The sequence below is a fragment of the Pagrus pagrus genome, assembly GCF_965226575.1.
Source record: "Pagrus pagrus genome assembly, chromosome: 21".
NCBI classification, from domain to species: Eukaryota; Metazoa; Chordata; class Actinopteri; order Spariformes; family Sparidae; genus Pagrus; species Pagrus pagrus.
The window spans coordinates 26,259,612-26,281,248 of record NC_140208.1 but is presented as its reverse complement, the minus strand read 5'-3'; the positions used below and the strand labels follow the sequence as shown (position 1 = coordinate 26,281,248).

Genomic DNA, 21,637 nt, shown 5'->3' with positions numbered 1-21,637 from the left:
TGTGTGTACTGTCTAGGTTCTAGATGTGTTGTGTTCGCTGTGTGTGTGTCATGGTGTGGCAGTGCGCTCCAACCAGCACCTGATCTGTGACAACCTGCTGCCAGGAAGAGATCTGTTACTGCAGACCCGCCTGATCAACCACGTAAGCAGGTATACACACACACACACACGCATACACACACAAACACAGCACACAGCTGTTAACAATGAAAATTTACATTCATAAAAGTCAACAGCAGATAGAATACACAGGCGTCGTCATTCTAACCCACCTCTCAGACAGTCATTCTGTTTCGTCTTTCCAACAGCATGCGTCCCAACATCTTCCTGGGAGTCAGTGATGGCTCTGCTCAGTACAGGAAGTGGTACTACGAGTTGATCGTGGATCAGGCACTGCCGTTTGTTACAGCAGAGGCCACTCACCTCAGGGTGGGCTGGGCCAACACTAGTGGCTACGCACCCTACCCCAGTGGGGGGGAGGGGTGGGGAGGCAACGGGGTGGGTGATGACCTCTATTCCTACGGCTTTGATGGACTCCATCTCTGGTCAGGTAAGGTGTTGGTGTGTGTGTGTGTGTGGTTTATCAAGAGATGGTACTTATACTTTCTTATAGTAACCAGCTAAATAATATTTGTACTTCTCTGCATTGTAATACATCAGGACAGGCCAATCTACTCATTTTCATATAAAAAGACAACTTACCATGAAAAGCATTCATTGCCTGTGTGCTGATGTTATTAACAAACCGGATGACCTCATATAAAATTGTTCAGGATTCAGAATTCAGATGTAGTCTACATGTTGCTTACTCAAAACCAAACAAAAACTGTGTCCTCAGGCTGCATTGCTCGGTCTGTTAACTCACCCAATCAGCATCTTCTGAGAGCGGAGGATGTGGTGAGTTGCTGCCTGGACCTCAGTGTGCCCAGCATCTCCTTCAGGATCAACGGTCAGCCGGTTCAGGGCATGTTTGAAAACTTCAACTCTGACGGCCTCTTCTTCCCTGTGGCCAGCTTCTCAGCTGGAGTCAAGTCAGTGCCTCACTGAAAACAGTTCACACAAAAAGAAAAATCATTTACTGTATTTATTTCATATGTCTGTAGTAGAAGCCACACTGTGTAGTACATGTAGTCTTGATTTAGGTTAGTGTGAATGCACACTGAAAGAAACAACTATCTTAAAACAAGTCTGTAATTACAGCCTATTACATGCTGATGCAGGGCAGAGAGCCGAAAAGTTTTAATCACTTTTATTAAATGTCTCTGTTGAGCTTAAAGATTAAAATTCTCAACCCAATAATTACCAATAATTAATTTATCATCACAAAAAATAAGGAAAAGGTGAATTATAAATACAAATATAGATAGTATAACAAATGGTACCGTTAAGGTGTGTTGTGGGTTGTTCCTCTCAGAACCTCACTGCTTGTTCCAGGGGATGAGTCTAATTACTGTGTGTTTAAAACAACTCACTGACTTCCGGGTGAGACAGCATAGTGGTATGCAGCAGTAGGCAGTAGCTCCATACCAGTTGGATGCAAAACTAACTAAAACTCGAGATATTATTACTTCAGAGGCTGTGTTTTGTCACTATGAAAGGAGCGAAGACAATTAAAGGACAAAAAGGCGTACAGAAAGTAGGGAATATAACGCAACCGGCGAAACAACCCAACTCGGAGGGCTCCGAGGTGGAAGAAAATGGCGACAAGATGCTAGCGGAGAAAACTCAAGCTGGTGACATACTTCAGGAATTAACATCTGTTGCCAAAGACCTGCGGGAATTCAAACACGATGCAAAAGACCTTTAAAGATTTTCAAGTCGACCTCAGAAAAGACGTAAGAGAAGACTTAACTACATTCAAACAAGATATTAGCCAGAAGCTAGCGGAAACTGCCACTACTCTACAAGCTCAAGACCAGGCTATCAGCGAGGCTGAAACGCACATATCAGAACTGGAAGCTAGCGGCCCGGTAGCTAAAGACGCTCTTCTGCTGCTTCTAAATCAACATAGTAAATTACAAGAAAAACTGACGGACTTAGAGAATAGATCCAGGAGAAACAACATAAGGCTCTACGGGATACCGGAAAATACAGAAGGCACCTCAATTGCGGACTTTGTTAACCTGTTCACCACCGAACTCACCCTGCCAGACAGAGTCAACCTAGAGATCCAGAGAGCACACAGAGCACTGGTGGCAAAACCCAACCCGAACTCACCACCCAGATCTGTTATTGTGAACTTTCTACGATTTGAAATCAAAGAGATGGTGCTAAAATTAGCATGGAAAAAGAAAGTGTGTGTGGGTGAAAAACAGATATTTTTTGATCACGACTATGCAAATGAGGTGATGATCAAGCGCCGAGCCTACAAAGAAATCAAGAAAGCCTTAAAAGAAAAAGGAATACGTTTTCAGACCCCTCTCGCAAGAATCCGCATCCATTGGAACACTGGGACCCGGACCTACGAGAACTCCCAGGAGGCTGCACTGGACCTGAGGGCACACGGGATAGAGGTGGAAACTCCAAGGGTCACGTCAGACATGCACATGGACGAAGGTATACGGAAGGTGTTTCCATGGCAACAGGTGGCTTCCAGAGACGATGGAAACCAAACGGCAAGGCACGTGAGGGAGAGGCTACAGGAGTTCAGGAGGGAAACACAGCACTGAAGAGACAGATAAGTGATCATGCAGGACTGACGTTGAAGGGCTAGAGACTGAAGTGAAGGATATGATTGGTGTGGAAGACACACAAGGACACATGCTTAGAAAAGAGGAATTTTCAGTTTGAATAATACACGGACATTTATTTCTAGTTAATTTATATTACATCTAGTTTTAAGATGCAGGGTTTGTATCTTTTTTTTCTTCTTACAGACCCTTCTAAAATATAGCCCTCTTTAACCTTACAAAACTGCTCAGTCACTACTAAATATACAAAATAACGCAAAGATTGAGAACTAACAGCATCCGACTGGCTGGATTACATTTTGACTAATGTTGGACATATCTAGGATGAATGGAAGAGACCACTCCACTCCTAGGGGGGGGCCCATCCTTTGGGAAAGGAAGAACCCCCTACCCACCAACAGGGACTTAAAGGGAATAATGTTTTCCCTATTCACGGAAGAGATTGTTCTTATTTCTATTTCTATTTCTGTTCCGTTTCTGTTGAAAAATTGTTCTGTTCAGAGAAAAGAGAAGACCTAATACATTTGGAATGCTTATTGTAAGAAGTACAGTACACTGGGAGGTTTTAAGTTACTTCACTTCATTAGACAAATGGTGGAAATAATTACCCTGAATGTTAATGGGATTCTTAAACCGACTAAGAGGAACAAAATTTTTACTAAATTACAGAGAGAGAAATTATATATACTGTAGTTTTCCTACAGGAGACACACCTCACAGAAATAGAACACGGTAAACTTAAAAGGAAGGGTTTCAAACATGTATTCTCATCCTCGAATGGATCAAAACACAATAGAGGTGTGGCCATTTTGATCTCAGGGAATGTTGTTTATGAACATTTAACACAAATAACAAATAAGGAAGGTAAATTTATTTTGATTAAGGGCAAGATTGACAGTGTTTTAATAACGGATAAGGATCAGGATGGGAATTCTACCAACAAATAATTGACAAAATAGTAATGGAATCACAGGGAATAATGATCGGTGGAGGAGATTTCAATCTAACCTTAAACCCGAACATGAACTCTTCTGGCACAAGAATTCTCCAATGCAAGAATATTGCTAAAAAAACATGCACCTTAATGGCAGAACTAGACATAATTGATGCATGGAGAGAAAATAACCTGGCGACTAACGACTATACTTACTTCTCCTCCCCACACTTGACATACTCAAGAATTGACTACTTCCTGATGTTTAAGAAGGACAAACATTGGGTTAATAAATGCCACATAGGATGTATGGATGTATCAGACCACTGCCCAGTTTACATGTCAGTAAAAATAGGAACTAGACCTAAAGAAACACTCTGGAAATTGAACTCCAGTATCCTAAACAAAGACACGGTTGAACACATAACACATGAAATAGAGGAGTATTTAAAATATAATGATAACGGAGAGGTGTCACCGACTGTACTTTGGGACGCATGCAAGGCAGTAGTGAGAGGTAAATGAATCGCTATGACATCCTTGCTTAAAAAGCGCAGGAAGAAAAAACTAGATAAACTCCAAAATGAACTAAAAATACTAGAACAACAACACAAAAACTCATTAAACCCAAATATTAAAATAGAGATAAAAATGAAAAAAAAAAAAATGATATCGATGAAATATATACACAGGAAATTAAAAAAAAATTAATGTACACCAAACAAAAATACTATGAAGGAGGCAGTAAACATGCTCGACTCCTTGCCTTTAAATTACGAAAACAACAAGCAGATAATACAGTTTATTTCATAAAGGATCCTGTAACTAAACAAACGCATCATGACATTGATGATATTAAAAGATGCTTTAAAATTTTTTATGAAAAACTATACACTAACGACAGCAAAATGGACGATTTTTTTAAATCAGTGCATCTGCCGGTACTTTCTGAAAGTCAAAGTAATACATTTACGTCAGCAACATCAACAGAGGAGGTCAAAGCCGCCATAACAAGACTGAAAACAAATAAATCCCCAGGCCCTGATGGATACATAGCACAATGGTACAAAAGCTTAAGAGACGTTCTGACAAACCCAAGACAATATTAGACGAACATTACAGATTATCAGACATATCACCCAAAACGATCTCCAGGCTATGATAGTGAGTTTAGATGCAGAAAAAGCCTTTGATTCTGTGAGATGGAACTTCCTATTCAAGGTAATGGAAAAATTTGGCTTTGATGAGACAATAATACAAATAATAGAAACACTATACAAAAACCCATCAGCTCGATTGAAGATTAATGGAGAACTCTCAGAGTCATTTATACTTGAACGATCAACTAGACAAGGATGCCCACACTGAGTCCTCTTCTCTTTGCTATTTTTATTGAGCCTTTGACTAAGGGAATACGACAAAACGAAGGAATTAAGGGAATAAAAATGGTAGATGAACAGAAATTGGCGTTATTTGCAGATGACGTATAAAATATATCTTTTTTTTTAAATTGTATTTTAACCATATTTATACATTTCTTTTTTAAACACCTCAATACACAATGAACTTCACATGAATTATGAATCTGTACATGGTTTAAATATTGTTGTCAAAATACAAATACACCCATTACTTTAGCAAGGGCTACACAGGTATTTGTAAAAGCTTACCAAGATGAACCTTACAAGAAGATAATTTCAAAATTATACATGAGTATCAATCTCTTAACAAAGAAAATATATCTAATGCAAAATCAGGATGGGAAACAGAGGGCAACATCACAATTCCACAGGAGAACTGGACTGAAATTTTCAAACAACAATGGAAAACAACAAATTCTCCACTTTGGAGAGAATTTACATGGAAAACATGTTATTTGCTATTTCTGCACTCCATATCAAAATAAATCATATTCAAATCAGACAGAGTGTTGGAGATGCTTTGGAAGCAAAGAGGCAAATCATTTTCATATATTTTGGAGTTGCCCTGCTGTGACCCCATTTTGGTTGAGCATACATCAAATCTTGGAGACTGTGTTTTCAACAAAAATAACTTTTAGCTTCAATTCGTTATATTTGGTTGATCTAGAAGAACTAGAGTGGAGGAACAAAGATAAATATTTACTACGAATATTACTGGTGGCCTGTAAGAAGTCCATAACCAAGAAATGGCTGAGGAGGGAGGTACCCAGTGTAGATGAATGGATTGATATTGTGCACAGTATCTTTGTGATGGAAAGAATCACTTTTAATTTAAGAACACAAGAGGAGGTATTTAATGAAAATTGGCAAAAACGGATTACATATGTCTCTACCGCCAGACCAGACTTCAGGTAATCTTTGTTTGGACTATTGTTATTATTCTTATTCATTTCCTTTCTTCTCTACTCTTTTTTGCTTTTCTTGCTTATTTTTATAACTGGAGGTGTCTACCAGTCTCTTTATGTATGTTTTTATTTTCTCCCTGATGCTTATGCACTCGACTAAAGGTCTTCATGTTCATTGTTTTGATTGTTGTTCGTTTATGTATAAAATCAATAAAGAGTAAATGAAAAAAAAAAAAAAAAAAACTACTCACTCATAGTCTATGAGTTCTATGAATGGTGATGTATTACTACATATACTATGTATTGTGTATTTTCATGGTTGACTGGGTTGATGATGTCAGGAATTAGTTCAGAAAAGTTTGAAATGTCAAAATCATTTATGTGTATTAAACTGAGGGACTAAGATTAATATTTTGTCAAGAGACAGAAAACAAGATGACATCATCAAATATGCAACAAAGCAAGTCATTACAAGCTGTAACTTACACATTTCCTGAACTTTCCTGAATTTCCTGAGGTTAACACAGTACACATTTCTACCTATGAAATTAAACCACTGAATGCAACATTACAGCCAGTGAAAAGTAGAAAAAATTTGCTGTTTTCAAAACCTTTTTTCAAATGATGGAGTAATATAATGTTTTTGAATTTTGTATATGTCTTTCAACACTTTCGCATAAAAAGGTTTCAAGGAAATTAAATAATCTAGTGTCAAAACATGTTTCAAAAAAGCAAGTTTTTTATTCTTATTTTTCTATCTTGTGAGATCTGTAGACCTTATTTTCAGTGCACATCCAAATAATTTCTGGATGTGATGGAACTACATTAATACAATTCTTTGGATTCTTTGTTCAGATAAAAAATAACTCATTGTTAATAATTTGATTACTGTAACCATTCAGCAACAATTATTTAAATTAATACATGTTGCAAATCATTAATGTTTATGACAAATTTCAACCCAGTCTAGTTAAGATAAGCAGTTAATGAGTCATACCTACAAATAATCACAAAAATGAATACATTTAGCTCTGAGAGCAAGACTTAAAAAAAAAACATTACTAAAGTATTTTGAGCACATTTTTGCAACAAAAAAAAATGACGAACTGGAAAAAGTTCTGAATTCTGAGAGTTGGTTTGGACTTTCCCTGGAATAAATACTAGAATTAATGAGAGTACAGGAAGTAAAATACAAAAAGAAAATGCATTTAGTGCAGTACCATGCTTTGGTTTGTATTGTGGCTATGCTTATCTACTAATTTACCCAGAAAGCTGAAATCTGATATCATGCTGATAAAAAGTCGAATGCTAGCTCACTAACTGACTGGACTTTTGGCTGAATAGACTGCTTCCTATGACATTTGGGAAAGTAAATAAATTTTTCCATAATGAACCATAATCTCTCCTGCTTGATTCCTCCATCTGTCATCTGTCACACTGCAGGGTGCGTTTCCTCCTCGGTGGTCGTCACGGGGAGTTTAAGTTCCTCCCTCCTCCAGGTTATGCTCCTTGCTATGAGGCAGTGTTGCCCAGGGAGAAGCTGAAGCTAGAGCCCAGTCAAGACCAGACTGCGGCTAGAGACCTGCTGGGACCTACTGTCACCATGAGCCAGGCAGCATTCACCCCCACACCTGTGGACACCAGCCAGGTATACACCACTGTCAGGGTTGTAACCAGCTTAGAGGAGTGAGAAGTGTTCAGTATTAAATAAAGAAGAATACACGAATAAACACATGAGATGAAATATAACCATGAAGTGGTGAAATAAACTCATACATCATTAAATCTTTCATTACTATGAAATGTTTTATGTTTAATTTCAAAATGGCCTTTTCCAGAATGTTTTTCAATGCCACTGGTGCCAATGAATGTTTAATTTCATGCCAAGCGGGCAGAGCCAGACTGAAGCAACAGAAGAGTGATGTCTTAAGCAATTTAAATAAATTGTCTTTCTGTGTGTGTGTGTGTGTGTGTGTGTGTGTGTGTGTGTGTGTGTGTGTGTAGATTGTGCTGCCACCTCACTTGGAGAGGATCAGGGAGAAGCTTGCAGAAAACATCCATGAGCTGTGGGTGATGAACAAGATAGAGCTGGGCTGGACCTATGGTGCAGTGAGTATCAGAAAAAACAGCTCAATACTGTAAATGAAGCACTGATTATAGGCCTCTTTCAGACATGCTCCTCCTAACATAAGTCTGTAGTGATTTAACATGTTGGCCTCATATTTGAGTGACAAAGAGCCATCACTTTAGCCAACAACTTAATAAAGTCAGGCATGGTTATAGAAAGACCTGAGCAGCATGCTACTTATATTACCTAAACATTTTTAATGGTGCCTTGTCCTTTTGAAATTACACCAGCTGTGACAACAGAAACTTTGAGTCTGTTCACACCTAGTGTTAACATCTGTCCTGAGTGATCCAATGACATGTGGACAGCTCTCAGTCCGTTAGTTCACACTTGGAATTTATATGCGTCTCAGGTGACTTGTGATCGCATCTCACTTCCCCATTCTATATGCAAATAAACATCACTGGAACAAATGGATACAATAACACAGATAAATACATTTCTTCATGTATAATTTTGCTGAATAAGAAGGCCCAAATAATTAAGAATACAAAAAAACATTTGAAATTGAGCGATTATCTGTCAACAGACAGGGGAATTTCTCCACAGGCGACAAAGACATAACCTATATTGGGTACTAGGCTTTCCGCCGATCTGATTGGCTACATCGGATCAGCCGATATTTTGCATTTTATGCAATTTGTGAGATCGGCTGTAATGTCTTAATTTGCCGATCCGATCAATGACGTCATTGTCGTGCTGAAACTCCCCACGGATGCTCCCGTTGCATAGATTGCAGACGGCCTGTGTCCCGCCCGTCCCACCCACTCCGAAGAAGCTCCACACCACCGACACGCCTGCCTGAACCCGACAGCTAGTTTTGAGCCCTGCCACGATGTGATGGACAATAAAGTTTTTTGAATCTTGAATCATTAGCTGTCGGATTCAAACAAACACGCCGGCGGTGCGGGACCCCCACCCAAAGCGAACGAGACAGACACAACCCAAACCACCCACAATCCGTGCAACACTAGAGTACCTCGTGGGGGAGCATCTGCAAAATGCCCCAACACAACAAATTTAATCAGGCACCTGGATTCAAGAAACTGAGCGTGGAAAAAGACACACCGAAACGGATGCTAAAGCAAACTACTTTAGACAGTACCCGTCCGTATAGCTGTGACGGTGAAAAGGCAAGGGGTGGCACAAGGAAACTTATGGAGTTTATCGTGCTGGCTGACCTGCCATTTAATATTGTGGAGAACCCCGCATTTCAGTGTTTGCTGGCATACTTTGATCCACGCAGTAAGTTGTTGCGCCCATTATTTCTGTCTCAAGTTATTTTGGTTTGAGCTGACTGAACTTTGAACTTATGTCTGGCCAGTCCTTGAATGCCCTCTAGAGGTCATTGATGTTTTACCCTTGCATCTCTGTCAGTTGGGGGCATGGCAAAGATTGTTAAACATTGGCAAAAATGCTTGAGAATACTTTTGTTGATACTCAGTAAACAGTACATATGTATATACAGTAAATTAACAAGTTACTTAAATACACATATTGCTCCCTCACGTGATCGGATCGGTGATTGGTGATCGGTTTATTTAAACTCACTAATTGGTGATCGGCCCCAAAAATCCTGATCGTGTAAAGCCTATTGGGTACTCTTTACTGTACTGTACTGTCAATAAAATATTGTCTTCTTTGAGTAATTGAGTGTGAATGGTGAAATCAGTTGAAACAGTGTGTTCAAACAGCTGCTAAATGTTGGCAGGTAGGACGCACTTTAGACACAGAAGCAGACAGGCTGGTACAGCCATGCTGCCACAAACTGACACTTTTTACAAGGAAACTAACAACTTCATGTTTTGATTTAATGCTGAATTTACAAGAAGGCACCAATGATTGAGGATTTGCTGTTTCACCCAGTCATGTAATTTATATTGGAGTGAACCACATGGAAATCCAACAGTGTGTAGTCCATTCTGTCTATTGTGGCTTCTTCTTCTTGTTTTACAGGGAACATCAGTTAAGTAGGCAGTCCTTCAATGTGGCCTTGGGCACATATGCGTACATATACAAAAGAATGTGGTTACATGTGGCACAGACCACCTCTAAATATGGTCTGAGTGATTGGATCTCAAATAAGTCCTCAATGCCTACTGTACTTGAACTGTCCATTTATGATATCAACACAGCCTTTACCTCCCCACCCTGGCATGGCGCAACACAACTTTTTGGAACTGCCTCAGTGGCTGAGGATTAATACTAACTTCAATTTAACCCAGCTCTTTGGTTCATTCAGTGCTAAGTGCAGCTGCAGTGGGACCTGCAGTCTGGCTCAGGCTTACACACCTGTGTTGGCACAGCTACAGCAACAGGAGAGCCCTCACTTGTTGGCCAGTTAGGAGTTGGACCTGTTACTCACCGCTGTATATTCAACACATCACATCCGAAACAGTCAGTAGTGAATCCCGTTAAAAGAAAAATTGATGACTGACGGAACTCTTGTTCTATGCCCAGGTGTCCTGTGGTTCTCTGTGTCCTGAGATTAAAGGGTGCCAAGTAACATGCTCCTGTACTGTCCTAACCTTTGATTGTGTGTGTGTGTGTGTGTGTGTGTGTGTGTGTGTGTGCGCGCGCATGCATGTGCATGTGTTGTGTGTTACAGGTGCGAGATGATAACAAGCGTCAACACCCCTGTCTGGTGGAATTCTCCAAGCTTCCTGAACAAGAGCGGAGCTACAACTTACAGATGTCTCTAGAGACTCTCAAGTAATGCATCAGTGCAGTGAGCAACATAGGACACGACATTTAGATCAAATATTAATCAGTGACATCATTTAACCCTGATGACACATGTTGTGGGCATACTGTACATTAGCAATCTTTCTGTGCACTAGGCAGTTAAATCACTAACTGTATGGTTGATGTTTAACACCTGAACACTAAATAATGATTTTGGTCATGTGTTTGTTTGTGTGTCATAGAACTCTCCTGGCTTTGGGTTGCCATGTTGGCCTTGCAGATGAACATGCAGTAGAGAAAGTCAAGAGCATGAAACTGTCACCAACGTAAGTTTGCGCAATCATCAGTATAATAAAGATAAGCAATGCCACAACTCAACAAGGACAGGGAGCAGGCTGATACTTGCATGATGTACTGTAATGGTACAATGATGGGGTCAATGTGACATGTAATGAGATGATCTACACCCGATCAGGCATAACATAATGACCACCTGCCTAGTATTGTGAAGGTTCCCCTTGTGCAGCCAAAACAGCTCTGACAAGGACAGGGTGCAGGGTGATACTTACATGATGTACTGTAATGGTACAATGATGGGGTCAATGTGACATGTAATGAGATGATCTACACCCGATCAGGCATAACATTATGACCACCTGCCTAGTATTGTGAAGGTTCCCCTTGTGCAGCCAAAACAGCTCTGACCTGTCAAGACATGGACTTAATACCTCTGAGGCTGGGGGCTTCCGGTTATGGCGTTGAGGTGAACAGACGTGCTGAGCAAGCGCTCCCAGTCTGGTCTGCTAAATCCCCTAGATTAGAGCTGTTTCAACCCTTTGGAATCTAAAATTTATGATGACAGGGGATAAGACACGAAAGACTAAAGGCAGACCAACCCAGAACCAAGAAAAAGATGAAGAAAACACGATCGGAAAAGACGGCGGAGACGTGACAGACAAACTCGAGGTTATGGATAGCTTGCAAGGTAGCATCGCGGCCATCCACAAAGAAATACTGGCTATCCGCTCGGACGTGAAGGTGGAATTAGGCTGTTTCCGTGACAACCTCTCCAGAGATATGAAGAGAGATTTGGCTAGTTTCAGAGAGGACGTCAATGAAAAACTGAACGAAAGTGTGGCCGATTTGAAAGAAACCAGAGACAGGGCCGAGGAGGCAGCATAGCGTGTATCAGACATGGAGGAGTGGACCACCGTGGCGAAAGTGCTGTCTCAAACTTTGATTAATCAAGACCAAATCTAAGCCAAACTGACTGATTGAGAGGCACGCTCACGAAGAAATAATATTCGTATATACGGGATTCCCGAGGACGTAGAAGGAAGCAACTTACAAGAGTTTATTGAAAGCTTTATTAAAGCCAAGCTGTCGCTTCAGGACACTGAACTTGGCATACAGTGCTGTCACCACGCACTGGGCCCTAAACCACCACAGAACCCAACCCCGCGATCGGTGGTGATTGATTTTCTGGAGTACAGAACCAAGGAGCTGGTGCTTCGCTGCGCGTGGAAAAAAGGAGAGATCCGCCTTGATCAACAGAGGTTGTACTTTGACCAAGATTATCCGGCAGAGATCCAAAAGAAGAGGAGAGCTTAAAAGGGCCTCCGTTTCCAGACCCTGCCACCGGCTAAGCTTCGGGTGTTTTTTGATGGTGGTCCCGTCATTTATAACGGCGCAGCAGAGGCCATGGAGGATCTGAGAAAGAGGGGGCTCGCGCCGGACGATAGCATCAGGGAGAGACCCTCTGCGGCGACACCGATGGAGATGCTGAAGAAATTATCCTGGGTGACGGTGGATGCCAAACGGCGGAACCTGGACACACACGCCGAGAGGGCACGGAAGAAACTTAGCAGATTTCGCCGTGACATCGCGGACACAGTCTCCACGCCAGAGTGACCACCACCCTAACAACTATTTGTCATTCCTGTGGTAAGATCTGCCTACACAGTGACTTAAACCAGCATAAGAATAAAAACTGATCCTGCTTAAAATGAAGCACTGTGGCCAGCTTTCTTTTCATAACTCGGTCTCCCGTAATCTCTACTAATGTTTATCTGGGAGGAATGCTTTTGTTTACTGTTAATAGATCAAAATATCAGACCGTTGGACTGGGAGCCTGTTAAAGCTATTCCGGGCGTGCACTGAACTGGTACTCATTCCTGAGCCATCCCAGTTGGCACTGGAGAGCCCCTTCATACACTGGAGGTTTTCCTCTCCAATTAGGACTCCTTCTTAAGAGGAAATTTTGTTATGGAAGCCGTTTTTTCTTTCATTTCTTTATCTGTGTATTTTCAAGTTACAAGTTCTTTGTTACTATATTTGTTTATGTTCAAATGTTAAGGTCACCGTGGGTGCACATAGTGGAGGGGACAACTATATTTAACGATAAATGTCTCAGCGAGAATATAGAATCATAACACTTAACGTTAATGGGCTACAGAATCCAATTAAGAGAGGAAAGCTCATAGCTAAGATGAAGAGGGAACATCAACACATAATATTTTGGCAGGAAACTCATCTGGTAAAGGAGGGACTTTCACCCATTTGTTAAACAATTTATTCCCACCCCCATGCAGTTTATTCTAGAATTGACTATTTTTTTATGTTCAGAATAGACAGACACAGAGTCCTAGATTGTAACATCGGTGTTAGAGATGTATCAGATCACTCAGGAGTATATATGAAAATACATACGTGGGAAAATTAGAATGTGGACATCACAAAAGAAAAAAGAAAAACTTAAGCAACTCAATGACTTGACTAATAAACTAGACTCACTGGAGCAGAAGCATGTAGAGACTAATGAGCCTGCCCTACTGGAACAAATATCTGTTGTAAAATCAGAACTAAATAAGAAACTCAGTGACCAGGTGGAACTCAAATTGAAGTATATCAAACAAACTTATTATGAAAATGGACCTCGAGCGAAAAAAATATTGGCTTGGAGACTAAGAAAACAGCAGTCTGAAAGATCCATTTATAAATTAAAAGACCCTGTCACCAACCAGATGTGTTTTAAGCCAGAAGAAATACATAAATCATTTGAAATACATTACAGGAATTTATACGCTCAACCCAAATTAGCGGAACCTGCAACAGTAAAGCATTTCTTAGACTCTTTAGACTTGCCATCTATTGGCACAGAACAAAACAAGCGGGTAACCACAGATATTACAATAGCAGAGGTTGATAAGGCCATTTCTAAACTGAAAACAAACAAAGCAACTGGGGGAGACGGACTACCAGCAGAGTGGTATAAAACTTTTAGGGACTCCTTTACCCCACTGTTATTAAAATGTTTTAATTATGTGCTTGAGGGGGGCGAGACTCCACCATCTTGGAAACAAGCTATAATATCTGTTATACTGAAACCAGGAAAAGAGAAGACAGAGTGCAGCTCATATAGACCTATTTCTGTTTTGAACACCGACTATAAAATATTCACCTCAATTATAGTTAGTAGACTAGAAAACATTATCCCTGACCTGATTGACACGGACCAGACCAGATTTATTAAAAATAGACGCACACAAGACAACGTCAGGCGAGCAATACACTTGATAGATACTATGAGCAGAAGCAACACGAAGTCCTTAGCAATTAACTTTGATGCAGAAAAAGCTTTCGACTCCGTGCGGTGGGAATTTTTATATTTGGTTTTACAACGCTTTGGCTTTAATGATACAGTTATAAGATGTTTTAAATCCATATACATTTCTCCAGTGGCCCGGATTAGAATAAGTGGTCGTCTTTCAGGCACAATCTCTTTGGAACCGGGATGCCGGCAGGGCTGTCCACTGAGCCCCATCCTGTTTGCTCTATTTATAGAGCCACTTGCTCAGAAAATCAGGGAAGACCTGGGAATTATGGGAATTTCATTTAAGGGAAGAGAATATAAGACATGTTTATACGCGGACGATATTCTGGTGACTTTGTCTGACCCTGATACCAGTCTCCCTAAGCTAATGTCCTGCCTTGACCAATATGGTTTCTATTCAGGATACAAACTGAACATAGAGAAAACCCAAACTCTCTCTTTTAATTACTTACCTCAGAAAAACATACGTAAAACCTTTAAACTTAAATGGAAAACTATAAACTATCACCTGTGAACTATGACATATCTAGGTGTTAATATCCCCAAGACTTTTGAAGACATACTGTATATGATGTAAATTATTGTATCATCACAAACAAAATTAAAAACGACTTGGACAGATGGACTCCTCTGACACTTGATTTGTACAACCGAATAGAAACTATAAAGATGATTATTTTACCTCAACTGTTATTCCTTTTTTCAATTGCTGCCTGTGGAAGTACCAACTAAACAGTTCAACGATTGGAATCGGATTATCTCTAGGTTCATATGGCAGAACAAGAAACCAAGGATACGCTATAAAACATTATACCTGCCAAAGATAAAGGAGGGATGTCACTCCCATGTTTGGAGGACTGCTACAAAGCAGCACAACTGCAGTTTGTAGTCTACTGGTGTAAAGAGGATTACGATGCAAGATGGAAGGAACTAGAGTTGAACCAACTTGATATCCCACTTCAACCTCTGCTGGGTGATAAAACCCTCAAGACTATATACTCAAGTAAACTAAGTGACCTTACAAAAATTCCCCTTAATATCTGGTTCAAAGAGGTTTGTAGTTCACACTTGGAGAGGAAAGCACGGTTATTAAGGTGGGTTGAACGTGATGATTTCAGACCAGCACAGCTTGATATGAGATTTAAGGAACTGACACGAAAAGGCATTACTTCGTATTGTGTAATTTTATCTGATACTGGCCTGGACAGAAATCCATAACAAGGATATGGCTTATCAGGGAGCAGCCGACGGTGGACTGAGTGGTCAGCCACTGTAAAAGAAATACATGAAATAGAGATGTTGACTTTTTCTCTAAGATTGAACTATCCTCGCGCTGTGACTGATGTTTTGATGGACTTGCCCTGGAGAGACTTCCTTCCCTGAGGGTGTCCTGTGGTGTCTGGCACCAGGGCATTTTATAGTGGATCCTCTGGGTCCTGTATGTTGGGGGTGGGGCCTCCATGGATCAGACCTGCTCCAGCACGTCTTACAGATGCTCGATCAGATTGGGATCTGGGGAATTTGGAGGCCTGATCAACACTGTGGGCCCTTTATTGTGTTCCTCAAGCTGTTCCTGAGCAGTGTTTGTGGTGTGTCAGGGCACATTGTCCTGCTGGGGGGCCACTGCCATCGGGTAGTGCTGTTGTGATGAGGGGGTGTACTTAGTCCACAACAGTGTTTGGATGGGTGGTGCGTGTCAAGTGGCATTCACATGAATGCCAGCACCCAAGGTTTCCCAGCAGAACATCGTATTGTGATGAGATGATCAATGTTATATTCACGTCACCCGTTAGTGGTTTTAATGTTGTGGCAGATCGGTGTATAAACAAAGACAACATCTTGAGCAGCTGGCTAGCTAACGATTTAATGATTTAACTCTATCTGTGCAGCTATGAGTTGTCGGGCGGTTATAAACCTGCTCCTCTGGACCTGAGTCACATCAAACTGACCTCCACCCAGGAAGCCATGGTGGACAAACTGGCTGAGAACGCACACAACGTCTGGGCACGAGACCGCATCCGTCAGGGCTGGACCTATGGCATCCAACAGGTAGGAGACTGTGATACATACTGTTAGATACTTAACTGTGTGTGTGTGTGCCAACATGACTTTGTGATTTCTGTACTGTATCTATGACTGTGACTTGTTGAGGGGCAGTTTGACAGTTGTGACCTGTATGATTGGCTGATTGATCTGCTCATAGATGGCTGTCCATCCAATATTGTCCACAATTGCTTGTTCACACATGCAGCACACAACAGGAGATTGTTCATGTCAGACGTGTTCACACATGTTGGAAATACTGTATGTATGTGTGTAATGTATTGTTTGGGCGAGGGGTAGTGCCTGGCTAGGATGCTACAGACTTCTCTGTAATGATGACTGTTTTTGCGTTGATATCAACACTACATGTATTGAACATATCCGCAATATCAACAAAAGAGAGAACAGTAATATACAGGCAAGCAGAGAAGAGTACGAAGCAGCTACACATTGTGGTCAAAGATCCCACCATAGAAGATTGGATGATCAAAAGATGTGATCATCTCAAAGTTCGCTGCTCTTAATCCAAATCCCATGCTTTCTTCTCCAATGCTCGTGAATGTATTTCTGTCATAGGTAGTACTTCTTTCAGCAATATAGCCAAAACAATAACAGTTAAAAAACAAAAATGCAGCAAGATTTATAGGAGCTACCAGTTGCTGCATCGTCATGTGCAGCTGTTGACATAGTAATTTTTATTCCACTATATTTTTGACAGCTGCAGTGACTAGTCTTATAATCCTATGAGAGATAGGCCCTGAAATGGCAGCAAAGTTAAACACACTTCAATCAAATTAACTACTAGCTACTTTTAAAAGAAAGATGTTCTATATAAATCATCCAATATGATCTGATTCTAAAATATGGTGCAGTGTCATGGACTATACTACCCAGCAGTATACTATATAAAGCAGTTAAAATTAGCTGCCCCCCGAGCTGCTATAACTTTTTAACGCAGCTTATATGCTAATATATTAGTGTCAGGGAGCAAGCAGTAAGGCCCAAGGACACAGGTGATGAAAAACAAAAATAATCCTGTATAACTCATTTGGCAAAACAAGGGCTCTTGACTGAAGTTGTCATCATTTAAACAAATAGCAACTGAGGACTGAACTAAATATAACTATCTTAACAAATGAGTCAGAGGGAGGGTTTAGAGGCTACCGTCACAGATGGGCAATAATAAACAACTAAATAACTCTAAACTGCTAATTAAATGTACTACATTGAACATTTAATTGTTTATGAAACAGTCCCAATTTAATACTTTTGCCTCTATGTGAGCTACATAAGCAAACAAGACCATCAATGAGAAGATTGGCTATTTCTATATACATTATATATACATATATACATATTCTATGTACAGCAGTTATTCTGAATGTCTTGGTCTGATAATCTGCAAAATCATAACATTATTAGGGAATGACAGTAGCTCTCTCAACAGAAATCCTATTACCAAACAACCAAATCTGTTAGCTGTAGTCTTCATGTAGGCTAACCCAGATGGAAGAGCTGCAATAAAACAAAGTTTCCTTTGGTCTATCATCGTCAGTATTAGTTAGTAATCTTACATAACCACAAATCAATACATTACCTTATCACCATGCTCCAACCAGCAGCTGTGTTTAAAAAGAAAAATAGTGTTTAAAAATACTCTGCTTTTTTCTTTCAGTTGCTTTCAAAACAAATACACACACTAGATCAAGATCTTTAAGACAGGAGGTGGCGGTGCCCACACCGCTTTTGTCCTCAGGGACCACCAGAATCAACACAGAATTAAAGTTCCTTGAAGCTGCTTCAACCTAATACAATAGATTCAAATAAAGAAAGTTTATACTGAATGAAGATCTCTTCTGGCGCATCCACTTGGTCCTTTCCACTTCCTACTTCTCATAATGTAAGAGGCCATCTTTACTCGTGCCACATCTTGTAGCCAGCTGGGGATTTACCCAGGATCGGTGAAAGAGGACTCTGTGTGCATGACGTGTGTGTGTGATCATGGCAAAATGTGGTCCTGGAGACACCTATTGTAGAAGGAACAAGCACAGAAGCAGTTTTGAGTACTTTATCAAATGTTTATATGTCATCCGTCCGTGGGCAGATTTTGTCAGATTTAGCGTCACAACTGTATGTATTTGAGAAAGAAAAATATCTTTAAACCAGCAACCCAGGGTGTAGGTGTCTTAGTTTTCCTTAGAGACAATATGACCATTTGGCAGTAGTCTGAGACACTCATGGGTAACGCTGGATATGGAACACTTTGCCCAATTCAACCAGTTGGCTCACTGGAAACATTTATGTCCCTACAAATTGAAAACAAATGTCTTAGTTGAATTTTTTCTTCTGTCCTGTGTCTCTTCTCAGGATGTGAAGAATCGTAGAAACCCTCGTCTGGTCCCCTACATCCTGCTGGATGAGAGAACCAAGAAGTCCAACAAAGACAGTCTGAGAGAGGCAGTCAGGACTCTGCTGGGATATGGATACAACCTCGAAGCTCCTGACCAGGACCATGGTACAACAAAACCTACTCTTCATCCTACCACTTTATTCAAGGACTCATTTTTTTTAATGATTTTTATGGGCAAAATTACTACCTCGATTATACAAAGAATGATAGAAATGATGTCTATATCCATCAGATTGCAAAACAGATTGCTTCCTTTCCCCCCCTCTTTCTCCCTGTCACCCAGCAGCTCAATCTGACCCTAGCAACATGTCTGCTGAGAGGTTCCGCATTTTCAGAGCAGAGAAAACCTACTGTGTTAATGCAGGGAAGTGGTACTTTGAGCTGGAGGTAAGAAGAGACATAAAGTATATGAAAATGTCCTGAAATGTATCAGCTGTTGGTAGATGCAAATTTAAAGCTTACTGTGATGACTTATTTCATAGAAAAAATAACTCCACATTAAAAAAGTATACTACATCTAAATTATACAGATGAAACTTTTATACTTTTTTATTGCCAAATGTCATTTTCATTGTCACTGTTTTACAGTTCCTAAACTGGATATTAACCTGTTCCTGCTTCCTGTTCCTCTAGGTATTAACAGCAGGAGTGATGCGGGTGGGCTGGGCCAGGCCAGGTTGCCTCCCGGACCAGGAGCTTGGATCTGATGACCAGGCCTTTGTCTTTGATGGCTTCAAGGTGGCTGCGTTTTTGTTTGTCCTACACATAAATTTGTCCATTTTCTTGGCACTGCAGTGGAACTATTTAATTATTGTTCCAATTATTTGGAAATTGAGAACTTTTTTCCGCAGGTACAGCGCTGGCACCAGGGTAACGAGCACTTTGGGCGTGCCTGGCAGACGGGGGATGTGGTTGGCTGCATGGTGGATCTGAACGAGCACACCATGATGTTCACACTTAATGGAGAAGTGATGCTGGACGACTCTGGGTCTGAGCTAGCCTTCAAGGACTTTGAAGTTGGTGGAGGTCAGAGCTTTGTTAATCTATTAAAATATGTAACTGGAGACACATTTTTACACTGCTTTGTAGCCTAGACTAGCAAGCAAGGCAACAAAGTAAATCATTCAAAGGATCCCCATCGTGTTGAAGAACTGTTTGAATCCTCCCTTTAAACAAGACTCATGCCAATTATAGAACAAGGAGGTCACTACCTGCTTAGTATCAATTATGTACAAGCTTAGTAGTTTTGTATTGGTCTACAGTCTGGTCCTTTGATGTAAAGACTAATTTTTCTTACCACTATTGTCTCATTAATATTTGCATTTGGATGAGGTTGTTTTTAATTGATGTATTTGTATTTTCAATGGAGATCCTGCATAAAATTAGTCAACATATTGTAGCATAACTTAAGAAGGCCTACAAGTATTCTAATTAGGGCGCCAGATATAACATTAATTATATCAAATTTATAAAAGGTACCTTAGGGTTTTCGGCCTCAATAAACGGACACACTACAAAAAGTCCAAAGAATAGGTTTAAATGAAAATCAAAAGAATGTCCACTTCAAGTTTAAATTTCAGTTATTATTAATACTTCAAACAGAATTTCAGGACGAAATAAATTCCATTCTTATTAACATAATCCAAACACTTCAGTACAGTTCAGAATTTGTCCTGGGTCATGTAATAGAAGGAGAACATATCAGAAATAACATAAATCAGTTCATCCAAGTTAAATATCCTTCTTGTGCTTTAGAGTCATTTGAATAGCGTAACTGGTAAATGTCCAGAAATGTAGGGTGAAGGGGAATGTGTGTGTGTGTGTGTGTGTGTTCAGTCCATGTGGTATTACTGGGACAGGAAGGGGAAGGGAGAGTCCAAACTGAGAGATGTGGTGATTTCTCAGGTTTATGAAAGGGTAAAGGGGTGTGGGATAGTGTGAAATGGGAGCAGTGATGAATTCAAGGAAGGCAGTCTCTGGGCAAAAAGGAAATACTAAGTGTCCCAATGAAGAGCAATGATCCACTGTTAAAAACTCACAGTCAGGAGCTGTAGTTCACACATGTATCAGCAGCAAAAAAGGTAAAACATTTCCAAACCCGCTCCGATGATAGTGGAACCTTGGTCCCGATACTTGGTCTCTCCCGTGGTTTTTTACTCCAAACACTCCTTCCTTTCCAGACCCTCTTCCTCTGCTTCTGCTCCCAGTCTCTGCTTTTCCTCACACACATACACTCTCCTGTTGTTCTTTCACCAACAGGTGGGCACTCATTATATCACTTTTACCACACCCACACTTTCACAGCCCCTCCTCTCCCTCACAGCAATCTCTACTGTGAGGGAGAGGAAAGGAGCAGTCCAGTCTGCTACAATATACACACATATATTTGCTTTTTGTCAGCAAGAACATCAGTTGGGCATGTGTGGTTGATGCAATAACAGAATGCGGTGTATCTCTTAATACTTATTTTTCTTATACATTTTTATATATATGTGTGTGTGCATGTATTTTCTATGGAGGTTCTGCACATGATGAGTATACAAATACATACTGTACATGCATCCTTTATTGCAAGTGTGCATATACAGTACTTTTTTGTAGAGATGTAACAATATCAAAAACTCATGATATGACATCATCACAATATATAGTCCACAATACAATATTTATCTTATATTTTAAGTGTCTGAACATTTTCAAAGATTAAGAGAAATTGGCCCTGCCTGCAGTCAGCTGTTTACCATGGAATTGTTAATGAGTGTTTTATAACATTTTATCACTTTAATTTCTCAATTGACCAGGTAAATA

At 40.3% G+C, this 21,637-nt stretch overlaps 1 protein-coding gene across 13 annotated transcripts in view; it reads left to right on the top strand.

Moving 5' to 3' along the window:
• The window catches only part of ryr2a (ryanodine receptor 2a (cardiac)), a 333,069-nt gene that overhangs the window by 161,850 nt on the left and 149,582 nt on the right, over positions 1 to 21,637 (top strand). For 9 of the 13 annotated variants that reach the window (XM_084342553.1, XM_084342554.1, XM_084342545.1 and 6 more), the window contains 12 exons: positions 17 to 150; positions 309 to 550; positions 839 to 1,031; positions 7,394 to 7,598; positions 7,955 to 8,059; positions 10,687 to 10,790; positions 11,006 to 11,089; positions 16,266 to 16,425; positions 18,787 to 18,934; positions 19,113 to 19,216; positions 19,463 to 19,567; positions 19,681 to 19,855. In XM_084342553.1, the coding sequence (XP_084198679.1) occupies positions 17 to 150; positions 309 to 550; positions 839 to 1,031; positions 7,394 to 7,598; positions 7,955 to 8,059; positions 10,687 to 10,790; positions 11,006 to 11,089; positions 16,266 to 16,425; positions 18,787 to 18,934; positions 19,113 to 19,216; positions 19,463 to 19,567; positions 19,681 to 19,855 (1,759 nt within the window). The remainder of the gene's footprint in view (positions 1 to 16; positions 151 to 308; positions 551 to 838; positions 1,032 to 7,393; positions 7,599 to 7,954; positions 8,060 to 10,686; positions 10,791 to 11,005; positions 11,090 to 16,265; positions 16,426 to 18,786; positions 18,935 to 19,112; positions 19,217 to 19,462; positions 19,568 to 19,680; positions 19,856 to 21,637) is intronic. The other 4 variants (XM_084342544.1, XM_084342552.1, XM_084342543.1 and 1 more) reach the window with 1 other exon arrangement.